At 47.6% G+C, this 27,411-nt stretch overlaps 2 protein-coding genes and 1 long non-coding RNA gene across 6 annotated transcripts; 1 reads left to right on the top strand and 2 right to left on the bottom strand.

The window, feature by feature from the left end:
* Positions 1-279: 279 nt before the first annotated feature.
* LOC144281048 (kallikrein-13-like) lies at positions 280-10,417 on the bottom strand. 3 transcript variants are annotated; one of them, XM_077843750.1, is made up of 5 exons: positions 10,332-10,394; positions 6,210-6,399; positions 5,725-5,993; positions 4,468-4,604; positions 280-2,905 (listed from the first exon to the last, which is right to left on the bottom strand). In XM_077843750.1, exons 1-5 carry the CDS (start codon positions 10,381-10,383, stop codon positions 2,717-2,719), a joined length of 837 nt encoding a protein of 278 aa, XP_077699876.1. In that variant the 5' UTR covers positions 10,384-10,394; the 3' UTR covers positions 280-2,716. The 3 variants fall into 3 exon arrangements, with proteins under 3 accessions (XP_077699876.1, XP_077699880.1, XP_077699885.1); XM_077843754.1 differs by lacking the exon at positions 10,332-10,394 and adding an exon at positions 10,145-10,263 and having other exon boundaries at positions 5,725-5,893; XM_077843759.1 differs by lacking the exons at positions 5,725-5,993; positions 6,210-6,399 and having other exon boundaries at positions 10,332-10,417.
* On the top strand, positions 4,483-9,847 carry LOC144281062 (uncharacterized). 2 transcript variants are annotated; one of them, XR_013349522.1, is made up of 4 exons: positions 4,483-4,583; positions 5,680-5,878; positions 6,540-6,648; positions 9,580-9,847. It is a non-coding gene; the product is annotated as an uncharacterized LOC144281062 (long non-coding RNA). The 2 variants fall into 2 exon arrangements; XR_013349519.1 differs by having other exon boundaries at positions 9,540-9,847.
* Positions 10,418-18,468: 8,051 nt separating the features above from the next.
* On the bottom strand, positions 18,469-24,647 carry KLK14 (kallikrein related peptidase 14). Its single transcript, XM_077843739.1, has 4 exons — positions 23,963-24,647; positions 21,633-21,886; positions 21,367-21,503; positions 18,469-20,764 (listed from the first exon to the last, which is right to left on the bottom strand). The coding sequence occupies exons 1-4, from the start codon at positions 24,130-24,132 to the stop codon at positions 20,612-20,614; spliced, it is 714 nt and encodes a 237-aa protein (XP_077699865.1). The 5' UTR covers positions 24,133-24,647; the 3' UTR covers positions 18,469-20,611.
* Between the last annotated feature and the right edge of the window lie 2,764 nt (positions 24,648-27,411).

The raw sequence follows: 27,411 nt of genomic DNA, 5'->3' as shown, positions 1-27,411 counted from the left end.
ACCCCAAGTGGGGCTTGAACTAATAACCCCAAGATCAAGAGTCTCACACTCCACCAACGGAGACAGCCAGACACCCCTACCTCCTGTGCTTTTAAACACTAAACTAAAAAAAAATAAAAAAAAAATAAACACTAAACTAGGGGCACCTGGGTGGCTCAATGGTTGAGCATCTGCCTTTGCCTCAGGTTGGGATCAATTCCAGCATCAGGCTCCCTGCAGGGAGCCTGCTTCTCCCTCTGCCTAGGTCTCTGCCTCTCTTTCTGTTCTGTGTCTCTCACGGATAAATAAAATCTTAAAAAAATAAAAATAAAACACTAAACTACAGTCTCCCTTGTAGTCCGGGGATGGTGGACTCTGAAAGATGATGACTCCCTCCTTCAGAGATATTGCTACTGTTCTTTGCTCAAGTGGATCCCTCTCACCTTCTAGGTCTTCAGCCAGATGCCATCTCCTCCAAGAAGTCCTTGCTGACTACCTGTGGAAAATAGCCTTCCCTCTAATTCTCTAATACAAAATCCTGTTTAGATCCTTCATGGTTTACATTTATTATCACATAGAAGTCGTCACAATTTGCAGTTATTTAGATTCATTGTAAGTTTTCTGTAAATCCCCCGAGGGTGGACTTTGTTGCCACTTGTCTAATAAACAGTTCAAAACAAAAACTTCTGGCATTTCTCTGCAAATCTGCTCCTCCCAAAGTTGCCTCAATTTTAGTAAATGGCATCTCCATTAGTATATGGTTGCTTAGGCCAAAGCATTGAAGTCATCCTTGGCTGTCTTTTCTCTCACATTCTTCATCTGATGTCAGCCAACACTGTCCAATAATCTCTTCAAGCAGATCCAGAATCTGCCACCTTAATTCCCCTGAGAACATCACCTAGTCCAAGAACCATTGCCTCCTGCCTGAGCTCTTGAAATGCAGTCACTTCCACACCAACCTCTTCACCATCTTCCCAATCTTTGGATAGACCAGGCTGGCTCCTGCCTCAGGGCCTTTGCACTTGTATTCTCTGCATGGGGTGTTGCTCCCCAGATGTGCACTTGGCTCTCTCTCTCCATCCTCTCAGTGTTTTTTGTTTGTTTGTTTGTTTGTTGTTTTTTTAATGGCACCACCTCAGGTCTCTTCCCCAGACCATTCTATTTAAAATAGCAACTCTGGGGACCTGCTGGGTCACATGTGACCCGATCTCAGGATCATGAGTTTAAGCCTCACATTGGGCATAGAACTTATATAAAAAGTAAAATAAAATAGCAACTCCACTCACTCCCCTAACTCAATGTTCCCTATCCTTCATCTCTGCTTTTTTGCCATGGCTCACATTTCCACCTGCCCATCTATTTCCTTACTCCTTTTTTTTAATCGTGTCTCCTTACAAAGATAAAACTACAAGGGCAGTTTTAACTAATTCACTGTTTATCAGCTGTGCCTGCAACAGTGCTTGGCTTATAAGTGCCAATATTTGTTAAATAAAGTTGTTTTTACCAACACCCAGGAGGGTGCCTGCAATTGGTCAGCATTGAATAAATGCTGAAAAAGTACATGTATGCAACACTTCTTGTTTTCTGTTTTGTTTTGTTTTGTTTTGTTTTGTTTTGAGTAAGCTCTATGCCCAGTATGGGGTTTGAATTCAGAACCCTGAGATCAACAGTTACATGTTCTACCAACGGAACCAGCCAGGCCTCCCAAATGTAACACTTTTTGCAAACACTGTAAATTTGAGGGGTTGTTGTTGACATCTCTATTTTATAGAGAATAATAATAATAATAAGCAAATAATAATAGTGGAAGTGCTTGACATTAATCATAACAATGCTATGAGGAAAAATGATGAGCCCCATTTACAGATAAAAAAAGAGGCAGTGAGTTCTCTGGCTTGTTAAAAACTGGTACTCAGGAGGCTTGAGCATTTACTGCATTTGAGGTCACTGAACAAAGATGCTTGTGGGGGAGATAAAAGGACAGAATATTTGGCAGATAACAGGGTCTAGGCATGGAGGCCTCTCTGGGTACTGAACTTCAAAACTCTAGTCTAGTTTGCTATTGATCTTTAGTGGGCATAGGGATTCAGAGATGGGGAATACTGGCAAAAATATTGGGATGTAGGATGGATGCGGGATGTAGGTAGAGATGCGACATTTGGGAACCCCAAACTATGTGAGAATGAACATTTATGAGGATTCAATATTAGCTGTGATGTGATTAATCATTCAGATCTGCAGAATATTATTGGGGCAGATTCTGGGCATAAGAGAATATTTTCAGGATGAAATATTACAGGAATCTAGAACCTTCTTGAGCAAGTGTCTAGAATGTGGGCAATAAATAAATATTTGAAGGGGTGTTGCATACTGTGTAGAGAATTCCATTCATGGGACATAGAATATTGCGGAGATAGGCCAATGGATGTACTTAAGGGTATTCCACAGACTGAACATTCAGATGGCTATCTGGGACTATGTTGAAATGGTGGGAGCCCTGGAACGTTGTCTGGGTTGGGATGTTGAAGGTACCAAGGTGTTTCAGGATATAGTAGCTGGGAGATCATGATATTGGAAGTGAGTTAATGCTTTTGGAACACAAAATGACAGCTGGGATTAGACATACTGAGAACATGGATCACAGGTTCAAGTGGAACTTTGGAAGGGGCAGAGAAGCAATGGGCAAACCTAGTGAGGGCATGGAGGGAGGAAGGAGGCAGGTGAGCCAACCTAGCATTTATTGTGAGCCCTTTGTCCATTTCTGCTCCTGAGTTTTGTGGTTTCGAATTGTTTCTCGGATCCATAGAACATATTGAGAGACTCGAGTGTAGACGCCAGGCCGGTTGGGCTGCCCGCATGGGAAGTCTCCCCAGGAGATGATGCCATGGAGCGTTCCATTACAGATCAGGGGGCCCCCGGAGTCACCCTGAGTGGGGGAAGAAAGAGAGGTGAGGTCCTTGGTGGAGCCAAACAAAGGTATAGGCAGGGACATGCTGGAGAGAATGAAAGATGGAGAGAGACACATGTAGAGGCAGAGACAAAAGAGAGACAGGTACACAGAGAGGGTGAGAGTGTAACAGAAGAGGACAAATCCAGAGGAACAGAGTGACAGCAAGAGCCACAAAGAGAAAGACAGATGGATGCACACCAAGACCAAGAGTAAGAGACTTCTCTCTCCATGCTTTTCTCCTCTCCTCAGTCTTAGGAGAGTGATGACACCTTACTTCAACCCCCACTCTTGGTTCTCTGGCACCCCTCCACCCCTCAGCCCTGCTGTGCCTTTATGGTTCCTTGTGCCATCTCACTATTGAGTAAACTCATCCATACCTGGGTAGGGTATGCAACACATGTACTTCCACTTTGCCTCCCTGGACCAAGGCATATGTCACTGATCAGTTGAGGCACAGATCATTAACTCATTAATCACTCTTTCCCACTGAACCAAAACTCAATCTCAGAAGCCTCCTCTATTGGACATAGGTTTTGTCTCTTGTGTTTTATGGAGAGTTTTGCCCATTTCTTTCCCCTTATTTTGGTAATTACTTCCTGATTTTCTCTTTGGGGGAAAGGCCCCTCCTTTACCCTCAATCCTTGCAGCTTGTCCCTACCCCTCCCTGACCCACACAGCCAGTCCTGTGACAGACTTGGTCCATCAGAGAATCCCACAGCTCTGGCCAGTGCAATGCTTCAGGACCCATGACTTAAGTCAGCTTAGTGAGACTCACACTCAAGATGTTCATGTAAACAACTGGGAAACTCTTTTTAGCCGAGTTGCTTTGGAGAGTGGGATGTAAGACCAAAGCTGCTGAGGCCATCTTGCTATTGCATGGGAAAAGCTTAATTGAGAATGAAGATAAAAACAAAAGAGAAAAGAGCAGAGCTGAAAAGAGACAGCCCTAAACCCATTCTTTAGGCACCTGGATCCATTGGTGCCTGAAGCAAGACACCTCTGGACTTTCCAGTTACAAAAGCCAGCGTGTATTGCTTAAGCTGGTTTGAGTTGGGCTTCTGTCACTTGCAAATGAAAGAATGCCAACCTTTCTGAATCTCAACATTATCAGTGAAATATGAGGCTTAAGATGAATTATATTCTCTAGCCATGGGTACTCTCTTTTTATCTTGACCCTCGATACTACGGGACATGTCATTTCATTTTATTTTTATTTATTTTTATTTTTAAAGAATATTTTACCCATTTATTCATGAGAGACACAGAGAGACTTAGGCAGAAGGAGAATCAGGGTCCCTACTGAGAGCCTGATGCAGGACTTAATCCCAGGACCCCGGGGGATCACGACCTGAGCAGAAGGCAGATGCTCAACCACTGAGCCACCCAGGCACCCTGGGACAGATCATTTTAAAAGACTGCTTCCCCCAAGGCTAGAAGCAAGTCCTTTCCCCCCAGCATCTGTCCCCACCTCCATCCTGGCTTCCCATCCTGGCTTCCTATCCTGGCCCTTGGCAACCCAACCACTCCATTGTTCTCACCTCACAAGAGTCCTTGCCACCCTCTTTTGTGCCGGCACACAGCATGTTGGGTGTGATCTTCCCCGGGTAGACTTGGCGACACTCTTCATCTGAGCGTAGCTGGATGTTGGCACATTGTAAGGTTTGGGGGTAACTCACTGGGGAGGAGAGAAAGAAGAATCTAAGGATGTCTGTCTGGGACAGGCTATGGGATGGGAATTAAACAGGAGGATCAGTAGAAAACAGATGGAAAGGGGGATAGGGAAGAGAATGGATATGTATCTGGGAAAAGTGAGGTAGGAGACAGGTGCCAGGAGAAACAGGGAGACGGAAGTGGAGGGAAAGAGGGACAGAATGCGGGGAGACTGTGAGGCAAGAGCTGTAATAAGGAGGGAGATGAGGAGAGGGATGGTTAGAGATGGTGAGAGACAGGACTAGGGATGGGGAAAAGAAGGGGAAGAGATGGCATGTCAGGGAGGAAGAAGGAATGAGATGAGAGGAAGCCCAGGCACCCACTAAGGAGATGCAAAGGGCCCTTGCTGCTGTAAGGCTCAACTCTACATTCATGCACATGTAATTTGTACACAAAAGATATACTTGCATTTCCTTACCCTTAACAAACACATGCCTGCCACTATATCAAATTTATAAGTTACATATTTATTTAAATATATTTATGTATAATTTCTATACTACATAATTTATATACAGACATATTTAAATAAATACATAAACATAGAATTTGTGATTTAGAAAATCAATCTATATAATCTGCATATTTGTATACAAATGTATAGTGATATACATTTATATAAATGTATTATACATATAATATATAGCATATATTATAATATTTGGGTTTTATTAATTTATATACTTATATAAAGGATATATATGTTTATATTATATTTGACCTTTAACATATATATTATATAACTGTATAACTGTACATTTATATAAAAGATATATATAACATAACTTTATACATATTTATAAATTTATGTATTTATAAAGGATATATAACTATATGATCTATGACATATATAACATTTATAGACATTTGTCTAAAGGATATATGTAACATATTTAACTATATATAAATTTTTATGTATTTATATAAGGGATATATACAACACATATATGTGATATGTAAAATACACTATATAACTATACATTTATTGTTATTTATATGAAGAAGTCCTCCTCCAATCTTCCCTCCCATTTCTGCCCCAGTTTTCCCAGCCACTGACCCCTCAGACCATCTGTGAGGGCGCATACCCTGGGGGCTGGTGGTGGTGCCCCAGCCAGACACCCGACAGCAGGTGCCAGCAGGGAGACAGTTGTTGTGGGAGAGGGGCAGGACACGGATGTGGTTCGTGGGCTGGACCGGGGACTGCAGCTCCAGAAGCATGATGTCATGGTCGTGGTTCAGGTGGGTGGGGCTGATCTGGTATTGAGGGTGGGGGATAGAGCGGACTACCTCCCTCACCTGCTCTCCGGCCTCCACTCGCCCCAGGGCATGCTTGCCCAGGTAAACTCTGTACCCGCTGTGGGTGCAGGAAGGGGGTGATTAGAGAGGATGAGCCCATCTCCACCAGCTTCCTTCTCTCCAAGTATCTTCCACACCTCAACTCCAATCCCATCCAACCCCAATCCTAAATCTGACCTCATCCTCAATCCAGGCCCCACTCTCCCACCACCCTAGTCCATTCTCATCCCTATCCTCATCCCTGACCCTACCCTCATCCCTGACCCCCACATACTCCTTCAGACAGTGTGCTGCAGTGAGGACCCATTTGGGGTGGACCAGGACTCCCCCACAGAACAGCCGCCCTTGCACTAGCAGGGCTGCCTGCCAGGGCTGAGAGTGGGGGCGACAGGTGTAGCCACCCGGGAGAAACCCGCTGGTCCCATTGGTGCCGTTGAGAATCTTGGGATACTCCTGAGAGATGCCTGGTGAAGAAGAGAAAATGTTAGGGAATTGGGGTTGGGCGGGGGGAGGGGGGACATGGATAGAGGCCCTGGGCTTGGGGAAGGAGTCAGAATTTTGCCCTGGGTGATTAGGAACTGATGATTCATTCATTGGCCTCTAGGAGTTGCCATCTTCCATGTAATGGAGATGAGTCAAGGCAAAGAGGTGATGATGTCCTTTTCCGTATAAGTGCTAATTCCACTGGGGGTTCACAGAGTTCATAGAACAAGGTAAGTAGAAGGCTGACTTTCTCCTCATCTGCATTTTCTCACCTCACCATGAGGATGGATTTCAGGAGATGGGAATGAGACTGACCTATACATCTACCTAGGCAGTAAATACATATCTGTCCATCTATCTATCCACCCATCCTTTCAATATGTATTTACTGGGGGCCTCTATGGCTTTAAATATAACCTAGAGCCTAACTACTCTCAAATTCAAAGTTTGCAGGACTCTGTATCATCTGACTCTTATGAGCCACTTTGGCCCCCATCTCCCACCCTTCCCCTTCACACACTCTGTTCTAGATATATGCAACCATTCTCCAGACACACCAGACCCTTTGTACTTGCTGCACCTCTTTCTGGACAGTTCTTTCTCTAGATCTATTCCGTTCAATATGGTAGCCACTAGCTACATGTGGATATCTAAATTTAAATTAATTAAAATGAGAAAAATTCAGTTCTTCAACCACACCAGTTACATTTGAAATGTTCAAGAGCTCCATGTGGCCAGTGGCTATCATATTGGACAGGGCAGGCACAGGACATCAGGTATATGAAATATTCTACTTGATGGCACTCAGAATCTACAGGTTATGTGCCTATGTTCTTCTTGATTCTGAGAGCTCAGCTCAAACATCACCTCCTCAGAAGCCATTCCAGGGACGCCTGAGTAGCTCAGTGGTTAAGCATCTGCTTTCGGCTCAGGGCATGATCCTGGAAGACTGTATTTATAATAGCCCCAAATTTCATACCTGTTACTTCTTAACAGATTTTTATTTTGTTAAGTAATCTCTATATCCAATCCACATTGCTCGAACTTATGACCCCAAGATCAAGAGTCACATGCTTTACCAACTGAGCCAACCAGGCACCCCATCATACTAGTTACTTTTAAAAAGTCACCAGCCCCTTGTTTGTCTGAAAATGTGATTGGACAAGCAAGGATCACCAGATGCATGAAGAAAACTAGTAGCCGGAAAGAGAAGTATTAAGGGCAATAGGCAGAATTACAGTGAACTAACCCCAGAGGAAACAGAACTATTCAGAAGGCCAAATGAACACATAAGGAAATTAGTACACAGTGGGATGCTGGGGTGGCTCAGTGGTCGAGCATCTGCCTTCAGCTCAGGGTGTGATCCTGGGGTCCTGGATCGAGTCCCACATGGGGCTCCCTGCAGGGAGCCTGCTTCTCCCTCTGCCTGTGTCTCTACTTCTCTCTTTCTCTGTGTCTCCCATGAATAAATAAATAAAATCTTAAAAAAAAAAAAAAAGAAAAAATAAGCCATTCCATATTCCTGGCCACCTGGTCTAATACTACCCATCCCAGGCCCCCAACCACTTCCTATTACATTCCCCCAGTTGATTTTCATCAGAGCCATGATCACTACTCATTTCTCTTTATATTTCTTTACATTTATGTGGCCTTTTTAAAAAATCCCCCTAACTTGATTATAAGCTCCAACAACAGGTACCTTTAACCACTTTATTCAGAGCTGTATTCCCAAGACTGAGCACAGTGTCTGGCACATAGTAGGCTTTCAATCAATAAGTGTTATATGTGCCAGGCACTATGGCTGGCATCGGAGACACAGTGGCCAGCAATGAGAGAGAAAGTCCACCTAAATGTGCTACTTTCTGGCTGGGTGATCCTATACCAATCACTAGCCTTAGCTTTCTCAGCTGTAAAGTAGGAAAACATCTCTCATTGGGCACAGCACCTGGCATAATGTAAGGTAAGGCCTCCATCCGTAGTGGGGACTGTTATAAATTATTAGCTACAACAGGAGGTCCTCCGCTCTATAGCCAGCAGGTTCTTCTTCTCCCTGGGCCAGCTTCTGCACCTGCATAAACCACAGGAGCAGCTGAGTGGTTCTCAAAATTGGGGACAGGAGTCATTGGTGGGCACAAGGTCATCTTAGGTGGTACAGAGATGCGGCATCAAATTGCAGCCTTGGAAACAGAATCACTGCTACTTCTCTGCCAGTCCTAATTTTGTTGAGGAGAAAGTCTCATGATGGGGCTAATAGGCTTTTAACATCTCTCTAATCCTCGCTGAGCTCACTTTTTAAAGCCAGGAAGCAGAAGCCTTTAGCCAGCAACCTAAAATTTATTAAGTTGAACCATCTACAATCACTGTTTTGAGGGAGGTCAAAAAGGGTTCACTACTGGCAATGGCAGATGGTTCAACCCAATAAACACATTGTTTTTATTACCTGGTTCAGAATTTTTTTTTCCTCTTACCTTTTATTTATAGCAAAGGATGCTTTTTCCTATTTAGGACAATGATATAAACTTTACTTTTAATATGCTGTAAGTTAAAAAAAAAAAAAAGAGTTGGGTCTAAGCAGACCATTAGATCTAAAATAATGAAGATGGTTACCAGAAACTAACCCAGGATGCTGGGGGACAGGGGAGACAATATGGATCATGATCCTAACTCAGGCACCACCAGTGTCATTGGGGCAGGACCTGCTGTCTCAGAGTCCCAGGTTTTTAGCAGTGAAACTGGAGTAATTATAGTGCTCCTACCTCATAAGGCTGTTGAGGGCTCCACAAGACGACGCATGTGGAGCTCCTAGCCCAGGGCGTGGTACCCAGGAGGGGCTTGGGACATGGGCACCGAGTCCTGGGAGTGGCTCCAAAGGAGAGAAACCACCCCACCTTCAGGCCAAGGGTGGTGCCTGGTGCCAGGTGCCGGAGGACTCCTCCCTCCTTCAGGTCTCAGCTCAGGGGTCTAGTCCTTTGGGAATGCATTCCAGATCAGGAGTTGCCACTACAACTCTAGGCAACTGGCTTGGCTCCTTGAAGCCATCACCTCCTGTCACAGTCATGACTAATTATTAACTAATTATTTGGGTAATTGTTTGAATAATGTCTGCATCCTTCCCCGCTAGGCTCTGGGTATTAAGAGCAGGAACTGTGTCTGTTGTACAGCACCCAGCACAATGCCCCATGCTCAACAGCTGTCAGTTAAATGGATGGTTGGATGGACCTACGGACATAAAGGTGGATGGATGATGATGCCTGGATGGGGTTTCCAGAGAAGTTGGCTGCAAAAAGGCGCTTAAACGTGAAAAGGAATCTTTGGGACTGACTCACGGTGGAACCAGGTTTGGGGTCACCCCAAGGATTGAAGGAAGAACAAACTAAAAGGTTCTGGAAGGCGCTGAGAATGAAGAGAGAGTACTTCAAATAAAGTGATAACGACTAATTTGCCAGCCCCTTCTATCTGCCCTGCACTTGCTTATTTTCATATTCATACCTTTTGTAGTAGGGACTTTTGTGTTCTGATTTTACCCATGAAAAAAAACAGAGAAGCTAAGTTATCTGCTCAAAGTGGTAGTGTCAAGATTTGAACCTCTCTCTCTCTCTCTCTCTGGCCTTGAATGGGAAGGGAGCTGCTGCAGGGGCAGGGGCTGCGGGTTTGGGGTGGGGGGCTTCTCAGTGCAGAGGTGGGCAATCAGGGAAGGGCCTGGGGTCGGTGGGAGAGTGGGCTCACCGCATCACCCCATCGGAGAAACCAGGTCATGCAGGGACAAGCAGGAAGCTCTCGGGGCTGTCCCCGCGGGACCTGGCCCCGTGTGGGCGGTGGGCGGAGCTCGAAGCTCCCACGCCCCCTCCTCCTGGCCTGACCCTCCTACCATTGTTCGGGTGACCACCCCGCCTCCACCCACGCGCATTCTTACCGCTTGACAAGGCCGCCATCAGGAAGGCGATCGCAGCGACCAGGGGCCACATGGCGACTCCGGGGTGGGGCGCAGGGCGGGCGGGGCCTGGGAAGTTGGTGTGGGGGGATGGTGTTAAGGGCTGGCTCGACCCCCTACCCCCACCCCCACCCCCAGTCTCTGACCGCCCCTCCTCATCACCTCTGCTCCTGCACTTTCCAGTCTCGAATCTCCTCTCCTTCACTAAGAACCTTGACCCTGGAATCTGCACCACCTCTCCCTAATTTCCATCCTCGGTGGGGAGCCCCAGTGAGGAGGGAGGAGGGGCTGGGGCCGCGTGCACCCGCGTCCTCCCGCGCCCTCCAGGGAGCCGGGCCCTCAGGAACTCTCTCCCGCCTCTCCGCCCCCTTGCTACCCTCTCAGGGTCGTCCCGGGCACCTGGCCTCAAACAGCTTATCTTTCAGTATGGTTCACCCTCTGCAGCTTTGCAGATTTCTATCTCTATAACTGAACCTCTGGCTTCCCTCTCCATCTCCCTGACTCAGCTGTTCTTTTCCTTTCCCTCCTCACCTTTCCTTCCTCTCCCCACTCCTCCCCTCTGACGCTCCCGCCCCTGCCCCAGGCGGACCCTACCTCGGTGAGAGGCCGGGGTGCTGAGCTTCACCGCCAGCTGCGTCCAACTTCAGCCCGGACCCATGGCTTTTAACCCCTGAATTCCCTCCCCCAGCGCCCTCAGCATTTCCCTGTTGCTGGCCTCCCCCTCTCCACCCCCAATGGCTCAGCAGGCGCCTGCCAGGCACCCCCTAGTCTGGGCATGGCCCTTCCGCGTGGGGCGGAGCTTCCAGGACAAGCTGGGACCCAGATCTGGCCCCACCCAGGCCTCAGTTGAACCCACTGTGAACCTTGGGGCCTCAGGACCCACCTAGAGGGAAGAGGAAAGCTATTTCCTTCCTCAAACCCACCTGAAATCCTCATAACTCCTCCTTAGGTCAACCCATTTTTCATCCCACTTTCTAATCTCTCCAACCCCTGTGCGTGTTCTAACAACCATCTGCTCCCAGATGGCCATTTGCCACCCTATTCCTATCTCCCTAATTCCAACCGTACTCCTTGTGGTCAGCCTATCCCCCAAACCCAATCCCATTAACAGCCTTATCTCAAATTTGTCCAAACATCAAACCCAACACATCCAAATTCCAGTTCCCAGCTTCATCTCCAGCACCAACTCCATCTCCAACCCTTCTGAAAAACACAGGGATGCCTAAATTTACTCCACCATTTCCCTTCCCCTATCCTCACAACCATCAGGTGCAAGAAGGTAATCTTCAGATAGGCAGATAGAAAGTCAATTGGACTTGGACTTGGATGAGGCCTGGGAAAGCAATATTGTGGGTAAATGGCCTTTTAGGAACAAGGCCAGTTGGGGTGAGGGAGTCCATGGGGGTGTAGGTGGAGAGGGAGAAGCAGGAATCGGAAAGCTCTGGGGGCCAGGATGATGGGAAAGAGGAAGGAGGAAGAGGTGGTGTTTGGGGAATGAGTAGGTGCCTCCTGAACTGTGACTGGGTGGGGCCATGAATTAATCCTAGGGGGTGGAGGGGGGCAGGATTAAGGATTAGGAGGGCAGAGGTGGGGTCAGAATTTGGAAGATAGCCAGGGATGGGGATCAGATGAAGTTTGGAGAGAGAGCCGTGGTGTCATAATAAGGATAAAGGATTAAGATGGGCAGAATGAGGGTTCATATCAAAATTAGTGTGGTCTATGTTGGAGAAGTTTAAGTTTGGACATAGGCATCAAATCTAGTGTCAAAAGGTAAGTCTTTTTTTTTTTTAAGACAAGTTTTTAAAAAGGATCTAACCATGACTCTCCTACATATATGAAATACATATATGTCAAAGATTTTATTTTGATTTATTAATAAATGATGGAGTTAGTAAGATATTACAAAGAACCACACAGGTAGAGTCAACAAGGAATGCTGAAATGAATTTATAAATAGATACAAAACTGGGGACACCTGGGTGGCTCAGTGGTTGAGCGTCAGCTTTTGGCTCAGGGTGTGATTCCAGGGTCCTAGGATTGAGTCCCTCCCCGCAGGGAGCCTGCTTCTCCCTCTGCCTGTGTCTCTGCCTCTCTCTGTGTCTCTCATGAAAAAAATAAATAAAATCTTTTTTAAAAAAATAGATTCAAAACTGGTTTATTCTACATGGGTAGGGGGAAGGAAATTAATTGTACTTCCACCTGACAAAACTCATTTGCACAGTTACGGACAAGAATGATTTGCATTGTTATCAGCTGTCTATGATTTATGGAGTTGTACAGTAGCTCAAAGACAATAATAGAAGCAGAAACCCCATAAAATCCAATAACCCATTTAGTTTTCCATCAGAGACATCTATTGTATCCATCTCAAAGTCTTTCACATTTTTCTCCTACATTAGGAACAAAAGTTTCTGGACAGGATGGGTTTGATGACAGCATTAGGATGCAAGTGAGTTTGGGGAGAATAGACATAAGGTGAGGATAGGGTGAGGAGTTGGTTTTGAGGATAGGATAGAGTTCTAGATGGGAAGTATCCGGGGATAAGAATGTTGATGGAGGGATCCCTGGGTGGCGCAGCGGTTTGGCGCCTGCCTTTGGCCCAGGGCGCGATCCTGGAGACCCGGGATCGAATCCCACATCGGGCTCCCGGTGCATGGAGCCTGCTTCTCCCTCTGCCTGTGTCTCTGCCTCTCTCTCTCTCTCTCTCTCTGTGAGACTATCATAAACAAATAAAAATTAAAAAAAAAAAAAAAGAATGTTGATGGAGTCCTACTGGGTTGGGCTTGGAGCCAAGACTGAGGATTTGGATGGGAGGTGTTGAAATATAGCTGAGCTGGTGTTGTGGGTTGATAGTAATAATGAGGACTTGATGTGAGGTTGAGTGTCTGTGTTGGGGTAGGGTTTTGGTGGGAGAGGGCTGGTTCATAGCTGTGAGGTCCTCCCAAGGTGACAGAAAGAGTATTATCTGTCCCCACCTTGAAATTCCCCCACATCACAAGTCTGGCTCCAGAGTGGGCACTGAATTCACTCTTTCTAAATAGTGTTGGGTTCAGGTTGGGTGGAGGAGATGTGGGAGGAGGGAGGATGCAGTTTAGTGAGGTGACCGACAAGCTTGTGTGGGAAGTCAGTGTACCTATGCCCTCTTGTGGCCTGGGTCTACACTTCCAGAGAAGCCTCTCTTGCTTGGAAAGGACTGGAACGCGGAGTGGGGGCGGCTGCCTTTGACATTTGCTTCAGGGTGAGTACCAGATCAATGCTGATATTGGGGTTTATGACTGGCCTGGACTTAGGTTGGCTGACTCAGGTTGAAGTAAGGTCATGGACCTACTGGGAGTTGGGTGCATTCCACCCCCGTCACCTGACTGGGAGCAACTGGAGCCCACAGAGGGCAGTGAGCTGCTGAAAGTCACACAACTAGACCAAACAAGGTGTACTGTCTCATAGATCAGGGGTTTTCCCCCATCAGAAGGCAAAGCTGGAGAAAGGACTGGAAAAAGAGGCAGTATCCATAGTGATTCAGAGCTGAGACTCTGGAGCTAGACCATTCAAGTGACATGTGTTCAAATGACATGATCCCCCTGTACCTCAGTGTTTCCAATTGCAAAATTGTGCAATCAATAGTATAGGATCTCCATGTCTTATAGAGAAGGGTTAAATGAGTTATTATTTGAAGGTGCTTAGATGAGAGCCTGACTCAGACCAAGGGCCACAAATGTGCTTGTTAAATAAGTAGAGCTAGAGATGGAGGTAGCCTGAGGTTTCCGGAGGCCCCACCCTAGCTTGGCTTCAAAATGGGGTTCTTTGTCAAGCAAGGACTGGAAGTTCTGGTTGGAAGTGCTGGCTGGGATGAGAAAGTTGGCCCCACACCCAGGCTCAGAGGAGAGGCCCCGATGCAAACGTAAAGGGAGGGGGAGACAGAGAAAGATACAAAGGGATAAATACACAGTGATAGAAAGACAGGGTGGGTGGGAGAGGGCAGAGGGAATGAAAAGGGAGAAAGAGGCATGAAGACGTAGAGATGGAGAGGTGGAGAAGCCTGGGGAGAAACCAGACTTGTGCTCTTGGAGGGAAAGATGCACATGGAGTGGAGATCCATGAGTTCTTCTCTACAGCTGTATCCATGATGGGAAGGATGTCACCCCAGTCACCATCTTTCCTGTGCAGCAACAGAAAACCACTTTCCACCCATCAGAATAGCAAAAACTAGAAAGATCAGTCTCGCCACCTACCTGTGTCTGTGCCCACATCCTCTGCCTCCTGTCCTATTTCTATAGATGAACAGTCTTCGCCTCCATCTAAGACAGACCCCTCCACTTGTGCCTGCTATCTCTTCCCCTCTCACTTCCTTGGGGACACCATTCCAGCCAGCAGCTCTGCACTCCCTTGCCTGCATCAATTTTTTGCTTCCCCAATGAGCAGTCCCATTAACATCTGAACATGCTACAGTTGCTCCCATTAAATTGTTCCATTAAAAGGATTAAAACAGAGATGCCTAGATGGCTCAGCGGTTGAGCACTTGCCTTTGGCTTGGGGTGTGATCCCGGATTCCTGGGATCCAGTCCCGCATCGGGGTCCCTGCTTCTCCCTCTGCCTGTGTCTCTGCTTTTCTTTCTGTGTGTCTGTCATGAATAAAGAAATAAAATCTTTTAATTAATTAATTAATTAAAACAAAAACAAAAAAATGAAACCTCTCAACCTTCAGACTCTCCTTCAGCTTTTTTTTTTAGCCCAATTTCTTTCTCCCCATGATGGCAATTTTTTCTAAAAAGTCGGCTACCCTCATTGTCTGCAGCTCCTAACCTCCTGTTCTCTCTTGAGCCCCCTCCATGCAGGCTTTCTCCCTGACTGCTCCATGGGCCATACCCTGTCCAGAGTACCAATAACTTCTGTGTTGCTGAACCCATCTTACTTCAGTTATCAGCAACGTTTAACAAGTGGATCACTCCCTGTTCCTTCAAAGAGATTTTTCCTCCACTTCTGGGACACTATATCCTCCTGGTCTTCCTCATAGCTCAATGCGTATTCCTCACCCATGTCTGCTGCTGTTTGCTCCTGTCCCGTCTCTACATGGCGGAGCACCTCAGGCCTTGGTACTTGGTCCTCTCCTCTCCTCTGTCTACACTCACTCCCTCGGTAATCTCATCCAGCCTGGTGGCTTTAAATACCATCTACATGCTGATGACTCCCAAATTTAAGTCTCCAGCCAAACTTTGCTCCTGAACTCACAACTTGACATCCAATGGCTTGCTCCACATCTGCATGTCCAAAACCAAACAGGCTCCTCTTGCAGCCTTGATCTTTACCAGGTGATCTCTCCATCTTTCTAGTCTTCAACAGTGAAAACTTTCATTTCTCCTTTGGATTCCTTCTCTCACACCACATGTGTCAGCTCTGTCTTCAAAATAGGCCCCACATCTTTTTTTTTTTTTTTTTTTTTTTTTTTTTTACGATTTTATTTATTTGAGAGAGAGCGAGCACAAGTGGGTGTAGGGGCAGAGGGTGAGGGAGAAACACATTATCCACTGAGTAGGGAGCCCCATGTGGGGCTTAATCCCAGGACTCCAGGATCATGACCTGAGCTAAAGGCAGATGGCTAACAGACTGAGCCACCTAGGTGCCCCAGTATCTGACCCAAATCTGACAATTTCTCAATACCTTTCATCCTTGACACCTGGTCCCTCGCAGCCACCATTTTCTCCCACCTAGATTGTTGCATATTTCCTATCTGGTCTCCCTGTTTCTAGCCTGTCCACCTAAATTCTGTGTTTGAGAAAGCAGCCAGGGTGACCTTTTACGAGAATGTGAATCAGGGCAGATCAGTCCTCCTCTCAAAACCCTGCAGTGCCTCCCATCTCACTTGGAGTGAATGTCCCATTTCCTGACGGTGGCCTACAAGCCCCTAGACATCATCAACTGTTTCCCTTTTCCTGCCTTTCTCATGCCAGGCACACTCTCAGAGCCTCTTCCAAGCTGGATATCTACATGGTTTCTTCCATTCTTGTCCTCCTCTCCCTGAAGACTTTCTTGACCAATGTACCTGGGAATTCCGAGGACAAGTTCAATGAATCACTAGAAGGACTCCCAGAACCCAGAGAAGCTGCTCTAATCATGGCTTCGGCTTATTACAAGTAAAAATATAGCATAAAATAAGGCGTATCTGGGTGGCTTAGTTGGTTAAGTGTCTGCTTTCGGCTCAGTTCATGATCCCAGGGTCCTGGGAGTAATATAGACTAATAATATATATATATAGTCGATATATAGACTAATAATATATATATATTTATATATATAATAAAATAAGCAGAGGAAAATGGTGCACAGGGCAGAGTCTGGGAGAAACCAGGCACAACATTTCGGATGTCCTCTCTCCCTGAGGTTGTGCAGACAGCACCTGCTTCCCCAGCAGCACTCACAGGGTAGTTCAACCAGGGAAGTTCCCCTGTGTTTTGATGTCCAAAGGCACATGGCTGTCTGCTTGCATGGCTGACCTGAGTCTCTAGCTCCTGCAGAGGTAAAATTGATACAACATGACCCAAGGCCTCTACCATGTCATTTTTATAAGGATAGGCTATTTGGCAGACTAAGGCCCCCAGGTAAACAAAGACATTGTTATCAGGCCAAATAACAGGCAAGGGCCAAACCTTTCCTTCTGCGCAGAGTTTTGGACCACCCAGGCCTGCCGAGTTAACCCTTATATATATATTTTTTAAGATTTTATTTATTTATTCATGAGAGAACACACACACACAGAGGCAGAGACATAGGCAGAGAGAGAAGCAGGCTCCATGCTGGGAGCCTGATGTGGGATCATCAGGATCGCCCTGGGACGAAAGGCAGACAGCTCGACCGCTGAGCCACCCAGGCATCCCACGAGTTAACCCTTATCGCACAACCACCTATTTCAAATCCCTCCTCTGACATTCTCTATCTCTCTTACTTTGCTTGACTTTTATGCAAGGCACTCCCATCTGTAATACTTCATGTTTTACTCATTCATTTATTTATTTCCATCAGAAGTGAGTGCCCTGGGGGCAGAAGTGTTGATCTGTTTTATTCTATAACAGTACCTGGTGTATAATAAAATTTAATGAATATATTTGCTGGATGAATATTCAAAAAATATTGAATAAAGATAAATATTCAATAAAATGCAATGAATATTCACTTTTGTCACATGCAGATGTGACTTACATTTGCAGAATGAACTGCAAGCATTGCTGAGGGTGTGGGAGATAGGAATCCTTATCTAGACAAAAAACCTACTAGTACTTGGTGAAATTGATTAAGAGAAGGCCTTTTGATCCTTTTGATCCAGTGGTCCCACTTTTGTGAATATTCCAGAGAAGTCTATAGGCACGGAAGGGGCATGTCCCCAAATAGTCATTGCATTATTACTTAGGTAGTGGAGGGAAACTAGGTGTCCATCATCAACGAACTGGGTCCTTAAACATGGTGGATATATACCAGGAGATGGTGCTTCTCAAACTTTAATATGCATTGTGTCCCTGTGGATCCTGTTAAAATACAGATTCTGGTTCTTTTGGTCTGTAGTGAGGCCTAAGACTCTGACATCTACTAAGCTCCAGCTAATTCCAATGCTGCTGTTCCTTAGACCCACACTTTGAAAAACAAGGGTATAGACTATTGGAGAGTAGTCCTCTCCAATAGAACTTTGTGAGATGATGGAAATATCCTATTTATCTACACTGTCCAAAATGGCAGCTACATACCGTTACTGAGCCCTGGAAATGTGGCGAGAGCAGCTAAGGAATGGAAACCTAACATGTATTAAATTTAACTAATTTTTAAAAAAGAGTTTATTTATTTATTCGAGAGAGCACAAGCAAGGGGAAGAGCAGAGGGAGAAGCAGACTTCCCACTGAGCTGGGAGCCCGACGTGGGACTTGATCCCAGGACCCTGGGATCATGACCTGAGCCACCCAGGAGCCCCTAAATTTAGCTAATTTAAATTTAAAAATTAAAGAACCACATATAGCTAGTGGTTACCATTGGACAGCACAGGTGGAGAACACTCTGTAGCTGTTAGAAGCAATAAACTAGATGAGCAAACAGCAACATGGAGAGGTCGTTAATACAGTGTTTGGTGGAGTAAGATCACATTTTTTTTTAAAGATTTTATTTATTTGTTCATAGAGACACAGAGAGAGAGAGGCAGAGACACAGGCAGAGGGAGAAGCAGGCTCCATGCAGAGAGCCTGATGTGGGACTCGATCCTCGGTCTCCAGGATTACGCCCTGGGCTGCAGGTGGCGCTAAACCGCTGCGCCACTGGGGCTGCCCAATATCACATATTTAATACCTCAATCTTGGTGCCTCAATCTTGGCTCAGTCAGTAGAACATGTGACTCTTAATCTGAGGGTTGTGAGTTCAAACCCCACATTGGGTGTAGAGCCAACTTAAAAAAATACTTCAACCTGACTCCTCACCTACACCCACCTTCCATGATACCCTGTATCATCAGATTTAAGGTGCTGGTGATTGTATTTGCACTATTATTTTGCATACCTCTGAGATAGAGAAAGAAACTGTCATTTAAATTATGATATAATGCTAAGATACTATTGGTTGTAAAATGCTGCCTGATTTCAGAATTGTTAAAAATGTGAAGGAATGTGCATCTGAGAAGCAATAAAATGCAGTATTCAATCATCACAGTGGGGAGTATAGTTTGGGAATTGGGTTAATCTTTGATCTAAACTACTTTTTATTTGTTTATTTTTTAAAGATTTTATTTATTTATTCATGAGAGACACACACCACCGAGAGAAAAGCAGAGAGACATAGGCAGAGGAGAAGCAGGCTCCCTGCTGGGAGCCTGATGCAGGACTCCATCCCAGGACCCGGGGATCACGCTCTGAGCTGAAGGCAGAAGATCAGCCACTGAGACACCCATGTGCCCCTAAACTACTTTTATTTGGCTTTATAGAAGGATGCAGGCCAAATTATAGCATGGGGTTTGAACCCACAACCTCAAGATCAAGAGTTGCATGCTCCACCAACTGAGCTAAGCTTGTGACCTTCTATTAACTCTTTAATTATATTTGTTGTTTCTGGTGTGTCACGTCCTGCTGGAGTAGAAGTTCTGTGAGGGGAAACTTGTGAGGGGAAGCTCAGCACCTAGAATAATGCCTGGTGTACTGTGTACCCAATAAATAGTCTTTGACGAATGAAAGTAAGAAAGAGAATGAGACTCGTAATACAATGGCTTCATGTAAATTAGCAGCAATAGCTTGTGACAGATGAGGCATGTTTTGCAAGGACACATGGTATTCAAGGCCATTTGTATTGATGCCTGTGGGGAGGGAAGGTACTGGAGCCAGGGATGACAGATGGAATCAAGAAATAAAATGAGAGCAGGTCTCTGCCAGGACTTGAACTCCAGAGCGTGATTAACTCAACTCTCCTCACCTGAGATCTGATTAGGAAAAAGAGGACCTTTTTATTTGCATACGGTTTTCCAAGAAACAAGGTGAGTCTTTGCCCTCCCTGCTCTGAACTTCAGCCATCCCTGCTCACAGGACCTGAAGCAGTGGCTCAGGGAGGGCAATCTTGCTCAGGGTCATGCTGCAAGGCTGGGCATTTCCTTCTACCACACCAGATATGGTGGATGGGGGGGGGGGGGGTGCCTCCAGGGAGCAGCACACACCATCCAGCCACTTGTCAGGAATGTGGTTCCTGGCTGGATACAATGAAGCCACTGTAGGTATAGTCATTGGATGAATTAAATGAACAGGTGAATGGAATTTAGGATTATTCCATTTTTTTCTTATTATTTATCTGGTGTTTTGAGATAGTAAGAGTTTTGAAAAATGTCTTCCCTGGGGGATGGTGCCAGTTTTGTGCTTTCACACTCCTGTTTCCATATCTAAGGGGCCTTAAATAATGATGCTGTGGGAGTAGGGAGAGGAACCATGAAGGACTTCTCTGGAAAAGGAGATTCATGGGCCAGGGGTCCGGATCAAGAGGCCGGGGTCCTGGACTCATGGGTCTGAGGGAGGAGAAGCTGGAGGTCTGGATTCCTGGGTCTGAGGGAGGAGAAGTTGGAGATCTGGACTCCTGGGTTTGAGGGAGGAGGGGTTTGGGGTCTGGACTCCAGGGTCTGAGGGAACAGGGGGCTGAGGGTGAAGACTTCTGGGTCTGAGGGAGGAAAGGGCTGGGGGCCCATGACCCTGGGTCTTGAGTGGAGAGAGAGCAGGGTCTGGTGAAGCAAGTGGGCAGCTGATGTTCAGTTACAGCAGCAATCATTTGCTCCATATGGTGTTCTGGATCCAGGTTCGGTACTTGCACAGGTTGGTGTAGACTCCAGGGTAGCCGGGCAGGGCACAGTGCTCCATCCCCCAGGACACGAGGCCTTGGAGCTGTCCTTTGCACACCAGGGGTCCCCCCGAGTCACCCTGAAAAGGGAGAGGCCGAGATGGAGACACTCATGGACAGATGTTCAGAGCCATGGGTATGGAAAATCCAAGAGACAGGGATGGGGAAGGAGGTGGGCTGAGATCCCTTGCAAGGCTCTGGAGATATCTGTCCAAAGAGTTGGGGTCACTGCTTTCCCTCTTCACTGATGCCTGCTAACTCTGCCCTGGACTGACCCCTGGGGCTCACTGCACTGCTCTAGAAAGCTGCATGTGCCTCTTTATATCTCCCCATCTCTAGAGTCACCTCTCAGGGATGGACTAAGGTCTCTAGAGTCCCTGAGCACGGATTTCCTGGTGCTCATATGTAAGTAATAACAGCAATGAGGGCAGTGGTAAGTGCTGGCATGGCTCTGTACTCTTTCCGTGGGATACCATCTAATTCCACCACTTGCCCTAAGAGGTGCTATGTCCATTTTACAGATGAGTAAACTGAGGCAAAGAGGGAGTCCAAGGGTGTACAGCTAGGAGGCAGCCCAACTATTACAATCTCTCTGTTTCTGGGGAGGCCTCCGCTGATTTTCATGCTCCCCAGATTGTTTGATACCCAAGTCCCAGCTCCAGACAATCCCCTTGGACCTCACCTGACAAGAGTCCTTCCCACCTTGGGGAACACCTGCACAGACCATGCCAACGGTGATGGCTTGGGAATAAGCCTGCCGACACTCCTGATCCGAGGAGATATTGATGTTCACGCATTGCAGGGAGTTAGGGTACCTGACTGGGGGAAGGGTTACAAGTGGGATCTACCTTCCAGTAGGACCAAGAGTCTGGGGATCCACCTCCTCCTCCCTCAGACCCAGGAGTCCAGGCCCCCAGCCCTTCCTTTTCAGGATGTGGGAGTACTCACCGATGGGGCTAGATGTGGTACCCCAGCCCGACACGAGGCAGGAAGTTCCTGGGCGGGCACAGGAACTGGCTATGGTGATGGGCCTCACTGCCCTCCCCAGCTGAATGGGCCGCTCCAGCTGCAGCAGCATCAGGTCGTTATTGTGGGTCTGGGAGTTGTACTGGGGGTGCGGCACCTGGCGAACTACACGCAGCACCTGCTGGGTGGCCTCCCAGTTCTTCAGGTTGTGCTTGCCCAGGGCTATGCGAAGGATCCTGGTCCATGTCCCCCAAAAGTAGGAATGCTCAGGATCTGACCTGGAGACCACTCCCCACCCTCTGGCCTGATTCCCTTATCTGGTGATGAATTTTCCAAAAGTCTGAACTGCTTGTGGAATATTTGATGGACTCTTGTGCTCTTTCCTGGGCATTCCCTCTTAGGCCAATGCCACCATCTGCCCCTTCCTCTCTTGAGCTTTGCTCTGGTTTCTGGCTTGGATGTGAGGTGATGGTTGAGAGTTCTTGGCTCAATCCTGGGTTCTAGGCTCGGAGTTCCAACTGAGACTCTAGGCTGTGGCTTTAGGCTCTACATCAGAATTGTTATCATGGAGTAGGCTCCAGGGAGGCTCTGTCCTGGTTCCAGCCTGGCCCCTGGATTCTAGATATTTTGAACTTTTGAGTCTAAACTAGGATCTGGGCTCTGTAGATTGAGTCTGGATCATGGCATACTTTCTAGACATGAGTGTGAGCTCTTGGTGTTAGGATAGGCTGCAGGTTCTATTTTGAGCTCTGCATTATAGTTTGAGTCTGGATTCTAGATGTTGCTTTGAGCTTTTAGTCTTAGGGTAGGCTCAATTCTATATAGAACAATGGATTCTGGATATGGATTTGAGTTCTGGATTCTTGCTTAAATTCTGGTTTATGATCTGGTTTTAGACAATGGTATGAACTCTGTATTTGAGCTTAGGGTCCTAAACGTTCTTGATTCTTGGCTGGGCTCTGTTTCGGATTGATTACAGTTATGGTCTGGGCTCTTGCTTCTAGACTCTGGTCTGAAGAACCTGCCTCAGGTCGAGCTCTGGGTTCTAGATGGAGCTCCAGGTTATGGTTTGGATCCAAGTTTCTAGATGTTGGCTTGCATTCTGAACTTTGCATTCTAGACTCTGGGCTTAGTTCTGAGCTCTAGGTTCTACATCAAACTTTAGTTTATGGCATTAGATTTGCCTTATAGGTACTGGGTGGGCTTCTGTCTGGGATCTGGGTTCTAAGTTTAGATCTAGACTCTTTGAGAGGCTCTGAATTCTGTATGGGGCTTCAGATTATGGTCTGCATTCTGGGATTTAGACACTGGATTGAACTTTGGGTTCCTGGTTGCTCAAAAAGGAGCTATTGACTAGACTCTGAATTAAACATTGCATCTAGAATGGGTTCTGGTTCTATCCTACATTCTGAGCTGTATGTTATAGCTGTAAGCAGGGTTCTGGATTTATGGCTGGACTGCAGGTCTGGACTAGACTTTGAATTCTAAGTTTTGAGAGAGATCCTGAGTTTCTGAATGTAGCCTGTGCCCTAAACTGAACCATCAATCTGGAATGGATTCCTAATCTTAGTCTCTATATACAGCTTGGCCTCTAGACAGATTTCCAGATTATGTCAGGTTCTAGGTTTTGTATGGGACTCTGAACTGGCATATGGGTTCAATCTGCTTTCAGAATATTTTTTTAAAGATTGTATTTATTTATTTGAGAGAGAGAGAGAGAGAGAGCATGAGTAGGAAGAGGAGCCGAGGGAGAGAGAGAAGCAGGCTCTCCACTGAGCAGGGAGCCCGATGTGGACCTCAATCCTAGGACCCCGGGATCACGACCTGAGCAGAAGGCAGACACAACTGACTGAGCCACCCAGGTGCCCCTATTTTCAGAATCTAAACTGAGGGGTGCCTGGGTGGCTCAGTCGGTTGAGCATTGGATTCTTGATTTCATCTGGGGTCATAATCTCAGGGTCATGGTCTCAGGGTCGTGGGATGAAGCCCTGAGTTGGGCTCTGCACTCAGCATGGAGTCTGCTGGAGATTCTGTGTCTCCCTCTGCCCCTTTCCCCATGCACTCTCTCTCTAAATAAATAAATAAAATCTTAAAAAAAAAAAAAAAAAGAAAAGAATCTAAACTGAGTTCATGATTTGTGGCTGGATTCCATATTCTGGGCTGTGTTGGTAATTTGAGGCTCTTATCTAGACCCCAAACCAGGACCCAGCTACTACATTAGGTTCAACACAATGCTCCAGGTTCTTAGCTGAGCTCTGGGGCTCTAGACTCTGGAATTCACTTGGACAAGAATAGGGGAGGAGGTTACTCACGGGCGTGCACAGTGAGCAGCGGTGATGACCCACTGGCGTGATAGCAGGGCCCCTCCACAGAGGAAACGACGAAAGGGACCTGCCAGCAGGGCTGCCTGCCATGGCTGGGAGTTCTGGATGCATGTATAACCACCAATTATCTTGTTCTCATCCCTTTGGCTCTGTGCCATGGCTGGAACAGGTAGAGATGGGGTAGGTGGAAAGCAGATGAACAAATGCTCTGACTCCCCAACTCTCTAGGATGTCTGGGATCCACAAATCCCCTTTCTTTACCTAATCCCTAAACCAAACACCTCTATCTGCCCCACCCAGTTTGAAATATGCCCAATGTCGCCCTCATTATTGTGCCAACAAAATCAAGAGTTTTCTGATACATGACTCCCCATCGCCTCCATAGTATAACACTTGATCCCACAGCCACCTCATCCAGGGCTCTGACATATCTACTATCTTTGACTCTACCACGAATACTTTCTATCATCACTTTTTACAATACACCGCAATTCCCCCTCCCATTAATCCTTCTCCAACACATTCAAGGAGCTCCTTGTCCTTTTTGCAATCTTCCCCCGTGTATGACCCAGAATCTACCATCTCACCCCACACTCACTCCATCTGCCATGTCACACCCCTCCTTGTGATCCCACTCCCCTACCCTCACCACCCACCCCCATCACCGCCAACAACATGCTGTCTTTCCTTTAGTTCTGCAGCCCTCCTTTTAAATAAAACCCACACAGGAATGGACACTTCTCCATAATGCCTCATTTATTCCTCTCCATCATCTTCAACTCCTGTACCCTATTATTTCCTGATATCTTCATGACTAAGAACCCAGTCCCCCTCCTGCTTGCTCCTCAGTCATGACCCCCAAAACCACCTCCACACCTTCTCACCAGCTTACCCATGAGCACACTGGGTCCCTGGGAACCCTCGGGCGGGGGGATTGTCCCCACCCCAGACCCCACTGCTTTCTTACCTAGAGCTATGATCTGGAGTGCTGTCAGCAGGAGGAACATTCTGGGGACGGGGGTCAGGTTCTGGCAAATGCAGAGGGAAAGTGAGAGAGAAGTAGGCTACCAAAGACCCAGAGTTTGAGGGACAGGGACAGAGAGGGCCTTAGACAGAGACCCAGACCCTTAGAGCCATGGATGTGCCTCTGTGTGTGGAGGAAGTGGGGGTGGTGTCTTGCCTCCCTGTCACTCCGTGGAGGCCTTTTATCCCTGGTCTGGGCAGCTGGCCCTGTCCCCCGCCCTTCTCCTGACATTTTTTTTTTTAATTGGCCAGTTTCCATTCCAGGACTCCCTGGTCCCATCTCCTCCCTCCCCTCTCTGGCCAGAGAAGCAGCCACAACATTAATGAGAACCGGCCCAGTGAAGGTGTTTATTCTGGGAGGAACCCAGGGAGGGGGGACCCCAGGGCAGGGTGGACAAGGTGGGAGGGCTCCAGGGAAGCTGCTGGGAGGGGTTGGGAGTGGGAGACAGAGACACAGAAAAGGCTGGGAAATGTAAGAGAAGTGACAAACGAAGGTGAAGAGCCAGAGAAGGGTCAGAGAAACACAGGCCAGAGAGACAGGTGTCAGAGGGACAGAGACTAGGCAAAGATGGTGAAGGAGAAGGAAGGGAACATTGTCGGGGCGGGGGAGGGGAGGTGGGAAGACAAGGGAACAGGGGAGGCCCAGAGACAAGAGATTCATGGAGCGGGGAGAGTGGGAAAGCCGAGAAAGATATGGAAAAGCAGAGGCAAGAGGCTGAAGACAGAATAGAAATAGACACAAAGGAAGAGAAAAAGGAAGGTGGAGAGAAGGAAGGCAGATTGCACACATGCCCGGTCCCCCCCCTACACACACACACACATGCCCAGGCCCCAACCACACACACACACACATGCCCAGGCCCCCACCACACACCGACTAACCGCAAGAGGATGGGAGGAGGGGAGGAGGGGAGGAGGGGTGGGGAGACAAGATGGCACAGACGGAGGGGAGGAGGAGGAAGATGCGGGGCAAGGCAGAGGAGGGGGAGTCGGGAGACAGGTAACCAGGTGATGGGGACACATATAGCCCTGGAGGCTGAGATGGAAGGTGACCACAGTGAGGGGGTGGGGCTGGGAGCTGGCAGGAGACAGGAGGGGCGGTAGCACCTGGGACTGTTTGGTCCCCCAGGCTCTCTCACTTTGTGGTTCTCACAGTCCTGAAAATTTGGGGAGCAGGGGCCCCAGCAGGAAAGGGGAGGGGGAGTGCAGAACTGGGGCCCCCAGCCTGGGCTCTGCAGAGGGGTGGGGGCAGAGTGGGAGACAGAGACAGAGATGGAGACCCAGAGGGAGGGAGAGAGACAGTGGCGAGGTGGGGAAGGGCTCAAGGGACCCTTCCTAACTTAGGGGCAGGGTCCCCTGCCCTCAGCACCTCCCCAGCCTCTCAAATTCCCTAAGGATTGCAATTTGTCCCTGGGCCTGAGCAGGGCACAGTGACCCAGGATGCAGTCTCTGCATCTTCTCCCTCTCCCAACATCCCAACGCCTCCCCCGACGCCCTCCCCCGACCCCCCGACCCCCGACTCAGGCTGACTCCCAAACTACTTTCCTCCCTCTCTGCCTGGGCTGCCACTTAGCCCTGTCTCTCTATCTGGGGACTGACACTGTGCACCTGAATCCACATGCCCATCTCCCTGTGTGCACTTCTGTTTCCTTTGACCCAGCTCTGAGGGGCCCTGGCAAACTAGAGGGGTGGGAAGCTGAACTGGAGTAAAGACTCCCCCCCCAATCAGGGCACAAGGTGATGGGGAGGGGGCTGCTCTGCATCTGGGGGCCCTTGTGGTGACACGATCTATACAGGAGGTAACACTACATAGAAACACTCATGCACACACATGCACATATGCACACGGGCAAACAGATGCACATATGGACAGCCAACACAGAACTAGGCTACTGGCCCTCGTGGATTTCCTGGAGCCGATATGGCTACGGTCAGGCCTGCAGTTATTTATCTCCGAGGACATCACCATCAGAGGAAGCTGAGGGAATCAGCCCACAAGACTGCTACTATCATAGCAACTTCTTGGAGACCTTAAGTTATTTCCCTTTTTCTTTTTTCATAAGAATCTCAAGATAAAGAGCAACAAAACAGAATTTCCTGGTTAGTGCAAGCCCACCCCTTCCATCTGAGCATAAACCTTGATTTGATGGACTCATGGGGACCCTCCACTGAGCTGGGAGACTTTGGAAAACATGTGGCCTCCCTCGCCCTAAAAGAAAATGCTCCACTTAAGCAGAATGTTTCAGTGAACCCCAGGGAGCCCGGAGCGAGGCCCAGGGAGCCCCAAGTAAAAGGCTGGCCATGGCCCACAAAGAGGCACCCTTCACTGCCTTCTCACTCCCCAGGCCAGCTCTGGGCCCCTGCATGCTCCAGCCATGTTACTCTGTTCCCTCCTGCCAGCATCTAAAACCTGT

Source organism: Canis aureus, chromosome 1, assembly GCF_053574225.1.
Source record: "Canis aureus isolate CA01 chromosome 1, VMU_Caureus_v.1.0, whole genome shotgun sequence".
Taxonomy (NCBI): Eukaryota; Metazoa; Chordata; class Mammalia; order Carnivora; family Canidae; genus Canis; species Canis aureus.
Note: the sequence above shows the minus strand (reverse complement) of the source record. Positions and strands in the feature narration are given on the sequence as shown.